The 14,892-nt window shown below is 32.7% G+C and overlaps 2 protein-coding genes across 5 annotated transcripts in view; one reads left to right on the forward strand and one right to left on the reverse strand.

Annotated features, from left to right (window-relative positions):
* Positions 1 to 1,221: 1,221 nt before the first annotated feature.
* Positions 1,222 to 9,253, reverse strand: LOC120631457 (thioredoxin, mitochondrial). 4 transcript variants are annotated; one of them, XM_039901057.1, is made up of 4 exons: positions 8,964 to 9,253; positions 6,904 to 7,050; positions 5,613 to 5,777; positions 1,222 to 2,398 (listed from the first exon to the last, which is right to left on the reverse strand). In XM_039901057.1, the coding sequence occupies exons 1-4, from the start codon at positions 8,985 to 8,987 to the stop codon at positions 2,342 to 2,344; spliced, it is 393 nt and encodes a 130-aa protein (XP_039756991.1). In that variant the 5' UTR covers positions 8,988 to 9,253; the 3' UTR covers positions 1,222 to 2,341. The 4 variants fall into 4 exon arrangements, with proteins under 4 accessions (XP_039756991.1, XP_039756990.1, XP_039756989.1 ...); XM_039901056.1 differs by lacking the exon at positions 1,222 to 2,398 and adding an exon at positions 3,503 to 5,133 and having other exon boundaries at positions 9,161 to 9,253; XM_039901055.1 differs by lacking the exon at positions 1,222 to 2,398 and adding an exon at positions 3,503 to 5,133 and having other exon boundaries at positions 9,095 to 9,253.
* A 1,560-nt stretch (positions 9,254 to 10,813) lies between these two features.
* Positions 10,814 to 14,892, forward strand: part of LOC120631458 (kinesin light chain) — a 75,892-nt gene continuing 71,813 nt past the window's right edge. The window contains exon 1 of the mRNA XM_039901059.1: positions 10,814 to 10,897. The gene's annotated coding sequence lies outside the window, so the exon portion shown is untranslated. The remainder of the gene's footprint in view (positions 10,898 to 14,892) is intronic.

Below are 14,892 nucleotides of genomic sequence, written 5' to 3' on the forward strand. Positions count from 1 at the left end.
TCTAAGACTGTAGCAGACTTGCCTCTTAGGTGTATGTCAATTACTCAACTCTTGTCAACAACTCCTTTAATATAATTGACATACAACTTATTATATCCTTAAGCGGTTTCTACAGGAACGCTAAGTAACTTCACGGCATCTAAGTAGCATCGGAAGGGTAACTAGCCACAGCTGAAGCCTTTGGAAGGTCTGGTGGGAGACCAGACCAAAGGAAATTCAGAAATCTTTAAGGAGAGAGGGGATACAAACTTCTATGCAGTTTTGTTCCAAAAATAGTGTTTCGCCATTTTGTGTATATAGGTATGTCATTCTTTTAATTGTGACTGTGATAACAACATTCGTTAACTTAAAACTAAAGCTAGAAATACTCTAGGACCTGGTGATCTGTAGTACAAAATGCAGACTATTTCTTAGGTATTCTAAGAAATCCTGATAAGAACAGATGGCCTTACCCCGGTTTGCCAACGAATCCGCAATCTTTAGTTGAGTATGTAAGTACAATAAATACTTAGTAATATGAGCGCCTAAAAGCGATATAATAAGGTTACAATTCCACCCTGGATAAATCCATAATTTTAATACTGGCTAGAATTTTTATAAGATCATCACCATAATTTCCTACTTATAGATACTGTAAAACAACTAAATCTACAATATTACGGAAATATTCGATTTAAATATCTTTTGAAATATGAAATAAATGGAACTAGAATAATATACTTAATCGAGTCATTTGAGTGCTTTACATTTATAGTGCAATCTCATCAACACGCAGGGTTGCCAAAAATAATAAAAAAAAAATCTGAGCGTCCCGCTTTTCAAGAACGAAACACACCGAACCATAAACAGCATTTGCAGGTATACATTTAGTTTGCATTAACTTTATTAATGCGAGACGAGTTTATCATTTGCGAGTGAAAGGTTTCCCACACATTGTAAATCAATATATTCACAGTTTAACACGCTTACACAAATGAGTACTTTACGAATTGTCCTGCAAAAATTACGTGAATAATTAACACAATTAATTTCATTTAATATGTTTAATTTATGTTAACCAAATGTTCAATAAAGGAAGTACGATGTATAAAATACAATATTTTATCAATACAATAATTTTAGCAAAACAACAAATAAGTTAGTAATAGTAAAATAAAGCATAAAAAAAATTATTGCGTTCTACTAAAGAAGGAGTAAAAAGTGAAACTAAAAGTATAAATTGAACCAAAAGTTTATTTCTTAAACTATAGGATAACATAACATATTAAAATAAAGTTAAGGTTATATTAAAAGTACATAACAAGGATTATATAACATCGCTGCGTACTTTTTAAATCAAGAATTCGACTACATAATTTTATTTAGCTAGGAATAACAATGTCGACATTTTGATTTTTAATATTATATGAGCACATACAGTCTTAAAATATATTTCAAGTTGTAATAGACATGGCGAACGATTGTTGGCGGACGTAGCTAAATAGAATATTACAAAAATACTTCATTCTAAAGCTCTTATTTACTGTAACCATTCGCAGCTTTATAGCTGGTGTTAGTATAAAATATTGTGGTATATTCTTAAATAAGCCCGCACGCAGACAATATTATTGACAATATGTAGAATAAATGTCAATAACACTGACCTGGAATCCATAGATTTATTATGCTACTAGTGAGAATGGATTAGTTTTACCGCGGGACTATATTTTCCTAAGATATAATCTTTCGTGACTTTATAATACAACCTGACAAGATTATCTATTGTATTACAATGATAATCGATGAACGGACAACTTATCCTAAGTTGTCGGTTTTGTGTATTCAAAGAAGCTTCTAAAACTTGTTAATTCAAGATTTTTAAGAGCTTTCCAACGCTAAGCGTTTTTACAAAATTAAACAATTATACAAAAAATATATAGGTTCGCTATTCCTGACAGGATTCCATATATTCTTTACGAGTGGTTAAATTCTTTCAAGTTTATATATAAATAAATTGTAAATGACAATGAACTCTGCTCATTGGAACAAGCGTTTAAAAACCGATTATGAAATTACAATAACATTTGATGAATATTTATTTATTTTTCAAAATATCCTAGATATAAAATTAATAAAAATAGTCGATCTTTTTATCAGATTTAATATTTCCTATTTTTTTAAAAACCACTGAAATCTATCTAATAAATAACAAAAATTCGGGTTCACATAAAACAATTTCTCTGTAATATTGAATTTTTCAAGATTTATCTGCTGATGGTTAGGAATATACATTAGGAGAAAAACCAAAAATATATGCTTATCCTATAAAGGTACATCACAATATACATATTATTTCATTATTTCACAACGAGCGCGAGGCGGTTATAACGAGCACCCCAATTTTGCCTATGGACGTCCACTGCAAGTAAAAAAACTTTAATTGTAAATTAGGGTTGCCACTAATGTAACAAAATTATAAAAAGGTTTACTGTCCGTGAGGTCATATGTGCATCTGATTGCTGTATGGCCGCATACTCTTATTGCCTGAACTATATTTACTCCATTTTAGTTTGGTCATCCTAGCATCTATTGGTCCATACAGACACGTGTGCGATCGACCTCCTTTCTGTACAATATTTTTCTACTGCCTTCTGCCGGAGCTTCTTTAGCAAGTATAAAACTCTTCTCGGGTTGCTATCCGTCCCGAATTGTATGAATGCAGTCCCGATTACGGCGATGTTTTATAAATTTCCAGGACGAACACCTCTCACCAAGCAATGGAAGCTAATTTACAAATACGCTTTGTACATCGTATAATTCACAGAACTTTCCGAGACGTATAAATCCCGAAAAGTGAAATAGACAATCTCGAAATACTACATAACAAGCCTAAATCATAAAAAACTGACTTAAAACTGTCACATAAAACATTATAAACATCTAAATGTCTATTACGTAAATCATTAAATCAGCATGAAGATAAGGTTAAAGGTCCCATAAAATGTTAGTGCGAAATCAGCTTCACATTTTTAGTCTCCAATACATCATAATATATATATTTAAGCTACTCCCTATATTGTCACACGTTTCTGCCACATTGTACCCAACAATTACGTATACGTATCGACAAATTCAATCTAACGAGTGACACCACCTCACTGTGAACAAAATACTGTTTAACAGAGTTTAGACTTTTAAAACTTTAAAAAATTGCAGACTATAGGTGGGCGGATCACACCCTAGTATTATCCGAGCATTATCATATTCCTAAAACAAGAAATCAGCATCTTATATAGAATTAGGAAACATCTGTGAACCTGATAAAAAATAACCAAAATACACTACTACGATATATAAATAAATATACGACAATACACACATCGCCATCTAGTCCCAAAGTAAGCGTAGCTTGTGACATGGGTACTAAAAAGACTGAAGAATATTTTTATGAATAATATACATAAATACTTATAATATACAGATAAACACCCAGACACTGAAAAACATTCATGTTCATCATACAAACATTAAACAGTTGTGGGAGTCGAACCCATGGCCTTGGACTCAGAAAGCAGGGTCGCTGCCCACTGCGCCAGTCGGCCATATGAAAATGAACAGCCAGGAAAGGAAAATTTAATTAAAGTGGTTCACAGATATTTAACACACTACTAATTAACCCGAGTAAAAGTGATAATTTTTTAATACAAATGATTTTATCAGTCCTTTAAAAAGAAGCGTTACAAGAATTAAAATCGTCCATACTTAATATTATCAAAACTGAAGACTATATTTTTAAGTTCGAACGTACTTTTGACACAAATTTATCTTCTTCTAGTGGCATCTGCTATCAAAGGTAATCATTAAGGATTCCTGATGCCTTAATAACTGTACACAATGAACCACGAACAAAGATGGTTCAGCCCGGAAATTCTTCCTCATTGCCCTAAATATATGAGTAAGAGAAGGTCGCATTTTGGATTGCGCGTTATAATCAGCATCATCAGCTAATGTGCATCCACTGCTGAACAAAGACCTCTTTTAAGCCGCGCTAACTTTTCTTATTTTCGACTTTTCTCGATGCCTGTTACTTTTCGGAGGACATCGCTGCACCTAGTTGTGGGGCGCCTGACATTCCGTTTACCGCCACAAGGTCTCACAAGGACCTTTTGACTCCATCGCCAGTCGGTCCTCCGACAAACGTGACCAGCCCACTGCCACGTGTCCCTATGGTGTCTAAAGGGCTATGTCCCTTTGTTCTTTGGCGAATCACTTTCGTTACAGATATTATCCCTCAAAGAAATACCAAGCATACTTAAAGGCAGGACGCACTGATCGAAAACTTTTGTCTTCAGGCATTGAGGTATGGGCGACGGATAGACTCGGCGGAGTTTGCCGAACTCTCCCCAGCCCAGCTGTATTCTCCCTGTATTCTCCTACCGATCTCCTTCTCGAAACTGTTTCTACCCACAAATTTGAGCTTTCTCCTGCTTTTCGTAACATAACGCTATGGCCCATTGTTAAAGCCGGAGTAACCGAGGGGCACGACTACTATAACTTTAAATATTTCAACGAGATATGTGGAAAATAATTTTCAAATTCTACAGGTACTTGGGAGGTTCTTCAGCCTTATAATATTAGTATACGTAACATTCTACTGCTACAAGGTTAACGCGAGTGAAACAGAAGGGTTCAGCTAGTAGTTATGTACAATAAATCAATTTGAAGGGACGCTACGATGGATTCGTATAGTCGGTGCCTGGTTCAAGATGCTAAAAAAGCTGTATTTCAGATTTTTAAAACCTATTTTTATTTTTATTTTGATTGTTATTTTTTTGTACTATTTTGGTTAAAAATAATATATTTCTATTTATTTCATTTTTCTATGATCTCTGTCTCATAAATTTTTTCTCAAATTGGTCATCAATTGTTATAATTATATTTACCTAATAAAACGAGTGTGCCTATGGCAAGAAATATAACCTTGTACGAATAAAACAATTGTCTAAATTAATAATAATTTGTTTACGCGCCATCTGTCTTCTTGCCGGACATCCGGTCAATTAGGTTATTAATCATGTCTGCGTCGACTAGGCCTATGAATTTATCTACAACTAAACCATTTTTGATTGCTATAACCGCCGGAACAGCCTTTACCTGAAAAATAAAATCACAAAAATAATTTTTGTTTCATTGCCTGGGGTGTTTTATTTCAAGTCAATATTGCGTCGTTATACACGTAGTTCTTTTAAAATTGATAATAATAATCTTTACTGACATTAAATAATAAATTTAAATTTGATACAACAATAATAATTATTCTTTCTTACAGCAAGCGGTCATACTTTTTGGGTTATTGAATACCTCACCTTCACAAAAACACACTACAGTTGTTCTTCTGAAGGTTAGGGTTGGGTTTATTTTCTATTAAGGAATGCTGTCCCCGTGTTCCAAACAACACACTGGTCTCCCGACAAATTAAACTGACGCCGACTTATGTCACTGTAGAGGACTTTGTAGTTTAGTGCGGAGTGAATACCTACAAACACTTTCGAAACATTTATCCATATTTTTCCCAATGTTATTAATGTGTGGGTTAAAATTGAATTATCACCGTGAATAGAAATTAAGTTCACCTCAAAAGCGTGTACAAGTTCGGCATTATCCTCTACATCCACGACAGCCAGGTCTAAATTGTTAAGTGGTTCTATCAACTCCTTGAGTTTCGGAGTCAATATCTTGCACGGCTCGCACCAGTCAGCGTGAAAGTTCACTATGACAGGCTTGTCGTTATTCATTACCTAGAACCAAAAACGGTTTTCAATCATTGTTGAAAGTTGAAACTATGCATTTAGGTAATCTTCGATTTGAACACAGACATGAGGTTACAAAAGCTGGGCGCTAGCCAACGACATCAATAATTTTTTTGACGCGCGCTATTTTGTAAAATGCCATCGTCATGCACATACTCAGTACTGAGAAAATATTTGTTTGGCATTTGTCTGCGATTATATAAGGTAACGTCAGAAGAACGAATGTACAGTAGAAAAAAAAAATTGCACACAACCACAGCCGCGTGTTAAAAATATATAAATTATATTTCACTTTAGGTAAAGTAGTATCTATGCAATACTGAAAAAAATGTGAAAATTCGGGACGTCCCGAAGTATCGGCGGCGATCGACAGCCCTAGTTCTCATCCACAAACTTTTCGAAGTAAATGACATAACGAAAAGTTAACTTTAACTGACTTTACATAAGTAAAAATAATTTGAAGCGGTGATAGTCCAGGAGCTCGACTTCACTTTCGGGAGGCCGAGTCCGAATTCCGGTACGCACCTCTAAGTTTTCTAAGTTATGTAGGTTTAAAGTAATTAAAATATCACTTGCTTCAACGTTGAAAGAAAACATCGTGAGGAAACCTGCATGCCTGCGAGTTCTCAATAATGTTCTCTAAGGTGTGTGGAGTCCACCAATCCGCACAGTGCCAGCTTGGTGGTCTAGGGCCTTATGAAAAACGTATTTTAATTTATATTTTGAGTGAGATTGGTAACTCAGAATATAACTTATAATATTTCCAAAAATAAAACTGCAAAATAGTGACAGGTGAAAGGTCGAATTACGTCACATCTATATAAACATAATTTTGTACCGCAAACTTCGAAAAACGATGCACGTGTTAATTGCGTATGTATATCAAGTATTTTTTGATTACAAACTATCAATTGCTCAGTTTTGTGTTATCAATAACAAAATATATATTTATGGAGCAAGGTCTTCCTATATAGCTCTGATTTGCGCATGACGTCAGAAGTGCGGCCATGACACGGCGAGCTTTTCCGCGGGAATATTTTGTATTCTTTATAACAATACCTTTAACTGAAGGGCAGTTACAACAGCATGGTGTTTTATAAAATTGAAATATTACCTTATTCACAAATTCATCATTATTCTTCACTAAAATAGTTTCATTGTGCACTATCGACGTGGAGATAGATTTGGCTTTACGAAGGGCGGCGAGTCGACGCATCGGCGACCGCAGCCCTTGACATAATATGACACTATTCATGTTTACCTTAAAAACATAATACAAAAAAATTAATTAAGATTTTAAACAGTCTAGCAGTCATTTATTACTACTTAGTTTGATCTAGTGGGATATTAAGGCTAAAAATTTCAACACAACAAAACATAACAGAGGAAATACAGATTTCCCACTCAAAACTGTCCAAATGTTAAGATTAGCCTAGATAAACAGATTGAAGGACAAGTATTGGTTATATGTACAATCAATAATATTCAACAGTTGGGCAGATGAAATTAGGGCTATAGCAGAAAATTTGGGCCAGACAAGCAATAAATAGAGAAAATTGGAAAGGACCGGAGGAGGCCTTTGCACACAGATTTGTTAGGAAAAATTATAAAACATTGTATAAAAAGTCATAATTTGTATAACCTGAAAATGGCTTAATAAATAGTAAATAAATAAAAATCAATAATATATAAGTATAATAAAAGGCAGTTTAGAAATTACTTTACTTCTGGCACTTCAATTTTAAGTGCTTGTTTAGATTGCCAATCCATGTAGGGTTGTCAATTGTCACTGATTTAATTGTATGTAACATTTGGAGTTTTTCGCCAAAAACTATTAAAATATGCTTGTAATCCTAAAATACATACTTGATGTTGCTTATCTGCTTATAAAGGCTACTTGAAATAAATTAATTTTGAATTAAAATGCATTTACTAAGAGGAAAAATAAAATTATCCTGTTTGCTTTGCCTCACACAGCTATCGTTAAACATACCTTAATGTTAAAAACTAATCAGTCTTTAATATAACTGAATAAACATAAAAGGTACTTAGTATCAGCACTGCGATAAAATATTAGTACAAAAAGAAGCAGTTATCACCTACTCATAGTTGTAAACATATTTGACATATTATTTGTTTTAAGATTTGATCAAATACTATGATAGAGCTGATAAGGTTGATAAGAATTATAATGAATGGACATATAAAGAATTCCAGATCTAAGATATTTTCTTGCCTTTTGACTTTTTTGTTGGATAAAATTAATGATCTGTGGTCGCAATAGATCTTTCATTTTTATCTGTTGCTCTATTTTCAATCTATATAAACTTGAACAGTTGGTGACCATGTAATTACTAATTAATTGTGTGAATTTAGCTATTAATTTTTTTTTTGTCACTAATCCTTAGTGATACTGGGTCAAATAATGGATATTTAAAACCAACACACAAATATGAAATAAAACAATAAAAGCCCAGCCAATTAACTGTTAAAAGTAGCACTTACCAGGTGGTTTAAAAGTTTTAGCAGTGTTAATTTTAAAGCAAGCTTAGTTAGCCTAACCTGACTGGTTAGCTTGCAGCGATTATCTTGATAGCAGACATATGATACCTAATAGGGTTTTCTATAATTAATTTTGTACTTTATTGTATTGGATTAACTAAATAGTGGATTTAATGAAAAGGTCTTTTGCAGGAAATAAAAATAGTGCCAATTCAATGGTAAACAAAATGAATAGGTATTCAAGTACTATTGTCTGTTTAACAATGTTTCCAATGTAAAAGGTTACGTAGAGCACTATTTTTTGTACTTGTCATTTGTATGTTGTAATACGAATAGTATCCAACCCACATTCGAGGTAATTTTGAGACCTAACAAATAAATGTGGCATAGCGCTTGAATAGTTGCATTGCAGTGTTTTGTCACATTTTAACTAACAGCAACTTTTAAATGTCACCTTTGGAGCAAACCTTCGGTTTACTCCTTTACGTTTTAACTATGTTGATTTGAGATTAAAAAACAGTGCAATCCTTATCACGCTGTTTTAGTTTAAGAGAGATTTGTGTGCAACACAAATAAAAACAAAATTGGGATGAATGTCAGAGCTTCTAGCACTAATCTTATCTTTCGTGAGCCTAGAGAAATGAAACTACTTAGTATAAAAATACGTAATACCTGGACACTAGAATAAATAGACATTGTTATCAGTCAATGTTATCATAGTTAGCAATTTTCAAAATACAATTTCTTCATACAGTAGATGTTATGTTAGAATTTTAGTCATGCAGTAAGATGGGTTTATTTACAGCTTATCTCGGTCAATGCCACATAGATGCACTTTAAATGTCTCGCTTCGTCTCAAATGGTTTTACCGAATTATTTTGTAGTGTTTGAAATTCACAGGAAACTTAAATTTCTAATCAAAAAATAAAATTCCGAAATTCACAAACACACTCCACAGAATACAACCCACGAAAACACAGACCAATGACCATGATATCACATAATAATTTGATATTTTACATGATATGATGAAACTATGGAGGGTAGAGGCAAGGAGAGTCATCTGTGTATATGAAAAAGTGTCGTGAAAATGTATTAAATTAGGATGGCGCCACATTTGCATCAGGGTAACTCTTAAAAGAAGCGCCAAATATAAATATTGTTAGAGTAGGCTTGAAAAATAAACAAGGAAGTAAGGTTATATTTACCACAATATTTTGTACAACGTAAGTTGTTGAAATTCTCAATAATTAACTACTTTAGTCGATAATGACATTAAATTTTTTAACTCGGCATACTTCAATTCATCTACGATTGCTACATTCATACCATACCCTGTGCATCCACCAGCGCCATTGTGGAGGATTTTTGAACTGTTATTTAGCGCAACAACTGGACACTTTTTCAACTTTTCTCCCATATAAGATGACTCTCCTTACCTCTACCCTCCATACCTCTACCCTCCATAGATGAAACATAATGTTTAGTGGTTACACAGAAGCAACTAGAAAGAATTTAACAACCCACCTATAGTTAGTAAAATGTGCTCATGAACGTTTTTTGAATTAGTTCCCTCATAATCTTTTAAGCACGAAATTGCGGCCTATAGGTTTATAATTTGCTGCCTCCTTTTAATACCTACTGTAAAGTTCCGTTCCTTCCGTGCGGACTTTTGTAAAATCCTTATGTTATTACTATGTACAGTTTACTTACTACTAATAAATTTATTGTAGTATTTATGTATGATGGACCATTTAGTCAGCACACGCGAATAAAGTAGCTCGGTAGCACTTTTCATTCTGGTTCTCTTTACGAATACCATTGTTTCTGACGGAAATGGGGAAAAAAGAGTATAAAACTCGTATTAAATTACCAAATGCTAAACAAACCTTATACTACAGTTTTTCTAAGAACAAATTTAGCTGCAAAGCTTTCATGGAGCCTTTGGCCTCATGTTAATAACTTATCGAACAGACTACAGATCACAGGGTCCTAACCGATAGTAACATAATAATCAGTGGTGGCTAGTTGACTAACTAGTTTGAGTTTCTCGCTCGAACGTTAGCGGTTAGGTGTTACAATAAAATTCTAGTTTTCTTGAATTACAAAACAAGTTTTTTCGAAGTTTATTGTTGGCCCCACAAACAATAAACTTCTTTTCTAATTATTACTTTTGTAATAAATAAATAATTATTAAATCTTCTGACGATTGCGACCGATATTCTATAATATTCAATGACAAGGTTATGAAAAAATTTATAAAATGTGAAAGTTATATTTATGAATTTTAAATAGAATATTAAATGAAATAGTGAATATTAAATGAAATGGCGGAGTCCCAGGAACAATAAATAATAATAAAAGGTTTATTACAACCGCGTGTATAGGTCACACGCACATACTTTTTGAAAGATAGTTGATTTGTCTGACAAAACATCAAAACCGTAATCAAAACCTTGTCAATGCCACAGACCAGTAAATGGTGGATACATTAAGTTTTGAATGTTACCGGTACTGTAACAAATACAAATTCCAAATGTCACAGAATCTGAAAAAAATCTTAAAGTGATATCCTAGTGCTGTGTTGCTGTCAATTTTACTGAAAGGTAAGTAGTTTTATTTAGTTTTTATGTATATTAATGCACTGTTTAAAGCAATAATGGTGGTTTCAAACACGTAATATTTGCTGCCACATAAAAATCATTAGTTCACGGCGTCATAGTTTCGTTAAATCGCCTAAAACTTTATCGCCATTTTCTGGTCTTCGCCAGTCAACTGAATCACTTTTTCTTTTATTATTTTCTTAGATAATGCTTTTAAATTGTTATTTTAAATTATGGAATGGGATTACCGCAGAAGTTCTGCTTTTACTCGAGTTAAGCGTAAACGTCAAATTCATATTTTCTTTCGTTGATGTGTTGCCGATTTGTTTTTGATGACTAATCCAGTAACAAGGTCTATCGCGGAATACTAGAAGGGCAAACATGATCATTAAGTCAGTAACCTCTTTCCTAATATGTTTTATAAGTTTTCGTCATTGTGAAGTAAATGGTAGCATATGGGAATATTCAAAATTTCATTGTGTGTCACTCGTTTATCTTATTTCATGTTTAGTTTTCAATATTGCTACTGATAATTATCAAACTTAATTGACAGAATTTAACAATAGGTACTTATGTGTTAAAAAAAAATAAAGGTTTTTACTTTAAGTTTTTGCTGTTTATTGTTGAACTGATTACCCATTGAGAAGTTAGATGATCTAACCTCAAAGGTGTTTATCAGATCTTAATAATAGTAAAATATTCTAACTTACGTCAGGTGGCAGCTGTTTGTTGATGTTATTCGCTTTATTGGTGGCAAAATTTATAGTTCCCAAAGTAAAGGATATCCAATGTTATAAAGTTTATCACCTTGAAAAATTTTATTGAATCTGTTCAGTTGTCTGTGCATGAAAAGTTATAATATAAGCAAGGGCTATTATAAATTGTAATACTAAGATGACTATAATATTAGTATTTTTAGTTTCTTTTTGAATACAAAGTGTTTTGCTTACAAACAATGAAACCTTTCAATATTTAAGGAATAACAAACTATAGCATGTTTGCGTAAATAAAATACTAAGTAAAGATGTATACAAATCTCGTACAAAGTATAAAACAAAGTAGCTTGGTGTGTCTGAGGTTTTCACTATCATCACTTCTTAATGTATAGCCTACGTATGCCATATAAATTTATTTTTTAACGTCTTGGTTTTTTCTTTTTTCTAAAAACACTTAAGTAGCAATTAACTACTATACTACTACTACTTTAACTAATACTACTATTTTTAGTACTTTTTCACTGATTCATTACGTACACACTATGCTCGAAATGCTCCAAGATTTCGCACACTCATTTCCTAATAATATGATTGCTCAGCACCAACAAATTGACTTATTTGATATAAGTTTAGCTAAGTTCCTAAATTATATACAGACAAATTTACTAATATTTTTGTAATGTACATCTCTAACTGACTTGGTATACATTTTGGCTAGCTGTAAGTATACTAAGGATATAAATAAATAAATAAATGCGGGTTGGCAGGCTTTTACAATTATTAACCGATGGTTTAACAGGTTCCTGGGGTATATGGGTGCAAACTGCCAATTTCCTAATTTCAAGTTCTTTTTGTTACAGAGAATAAAATTCAAATTTTTAGTCTTATATCATTGTCCTCAGGACCACAATTCATGGATATCAATTATAGCGCTTATTACTGCTGCCAGTTCAGTAACACTTTTATTAAATCTTCTTAATTTACTTGTTACTGAATTCTATTAAATAACACTACACACAACAGAAGCAATATGTGTGCTTCTTCTTCTATGTGGTATGAAGTCTTCGTCAGAAGTACCCCTGTGTCAGAAGACACCGCTCTACCATTGCAATGAAAATAAACTTAACAAATTACAATAAAAGGAAGATAGGTATACAAACAAAATAAGATATACAATCATTTTTTACAGAAATTTAGTTGTTTATCTAACTACCATATACAATTTTTTGTGTGTATGTGTTTTATTGAAGAGATATTTGTCTTATTCAGTCAGTCACTGTATTAACTTTTAAATTTAATATGCTACCTTACTGAATACTATTTGATTTTAATACAGTTGTTATGTTTATGTTTAGAAACGTAGATGTCTAAATTCTGTAACAATGGAATTTAGCCAAGTATAACAAACTTATCTTGTATTAACAAAAACTTTAATGCACACGTTAGAGGTTCTAAATTCGTCAGAATCTCTTTTTGTTTATGTATGTTACCCGATTACACAAAGACCCTTTGACCCTTTTTCAAAGACTGATTTGAAAAAAAACTTTTTTTTGTTTTAAAGGGCATACTTTCCAGATGGTCCCATTTCAATATTATCGAAATCGGCCGAGATGTTATTAAAAAATCAACAATAATGTAACCCAAAGTAGCAAATTTTTTTTGCCGTTTATTTCCTGAGTGTACGTTGAAGTCGGTTTTTTTTTTAATTTAAAAATACATTATAAAATAACTAATCTAAAAGTACATCGGGTGCATCGGTTTTTATATAAAACTTTTTTATGAAAGGAAGTTATCGAAAAGTTGTTGCATATTTTTTACCTCCTCTGCTGGCATTGATCGTTCAATGTCATGATTCATGGTGCCATTGACTGGGCACCTGACTTTATACGAGTTCACACCTGTCGAAAGTTCGCAAATGAGTTTTTTACAATATCGTTATTCTTTAATGTTATACCAAGTTCACACCTGTCGAAAGTTCCTAAACAAGTTCTTTACAATGTCTGAATTCTTTAATGTTAATTTGATACTAGAATGACTCTGCTTGTCTGGACTTTTAAGTCAACTTGTATGTATTGATGATTCATGCTACATTTACCTGTACCATATTATTGACATTGAAGGCCATTTGGCCTTAAACAGATATAACTCTATGTTTAATATTTTAGTTTAGTCTAGATACGCATGTCTTGAAAAAGTCAGAAAGTATCAAAAGTAGTAATCAAATATCAAATTGTACACGCTGTTTTTTTAGCCGCTTCTTTTTGATGTACTTTTTTAATTCATTTAAAGTGTGTGGAGCATACTGACATTGCATTACTTCTTGAATTAATAATGAATAATAATGAATTCAGAGAAATATTCCTGCTTTGTGGCCAGCCTAATTTTACGCGTTGTTCCTGATATACAGCTTATAGTAGAATTACGAAATAATATTGAAGGATGTATAAGTAAATTTCATTAGGAATCACGCTGTAAAAATATTAAATCAAAAGCGTATTTATTTTTTCCATACAAACGAATTCAAAATACCTAAGTGTTTATGCCAAATCTATTGAAGATAAAAGACTGACACGTGCATAGTACTTACGCTACGCGACTCGTAGCTAATAAAGTGTCACGTGATTTTAATTTTGCAATTAATGTTAGGGCTGTATCTGATTTCTTTCAGTTTTACTATGACAGTGGTTTACACAAAAACTGTTAGGTTTTCGGTTTCACAGATAAGTCTGACAGACAGTACATAATGTACCTCTAACGCCTGCAAAGTATTATTTCGGTTGTCATTTAGAAGTTCTATATTTATTCGGTACATGGGTTGTCCAACTTACCGCATGATGATAATTATTATTCTAACAATTATTATACTAATAATAAACATGTATATAATAATAGGTGATAACTTTACCTGCAAGTATAACCGGGCACGAAACTGGTCCCGTCTGCCCTTACCTTTCTGCATTCTGAGTCCCGCAGTAAGGTCACGGCCGAATAATATGATTCCTAAGGTGATTTTGGACCTGCCAATGCACAAGTTTAAAGAATTTGTTAAAACACATTTATTAGAGCGAGGTTACTATACAATTGATGAATTTTTTAATGACAAGGTTGCTTGGAAGCATCCGGCTCCGCTTTCAGCTCTCACAAGATAGAAAAATGAATGTTAAAATACAAAATGTAAATTGTTGATGTTGGAAAAGAGCAACTGCTGAGTTTCTTGCCGGCTTCTTCTCGGTAGAATCTGCCTTCCGAACCGGTGGTAGAATCACTATAAACAGACAGACT

Source organism: Pararge aegeria, chromosome 18 (assembly GCF_905163445.1).
Source record: "Pararge aegeria chromosome 18, ilParAegt1.1, whole genome shotgun sequence".
NCBI classification, from domain to species: Eukaryota; Metazoa; Arthropoda; class Insecta; order Lepidoptera; family Nymphalidae; genus Pararge; species Pararge aegeria.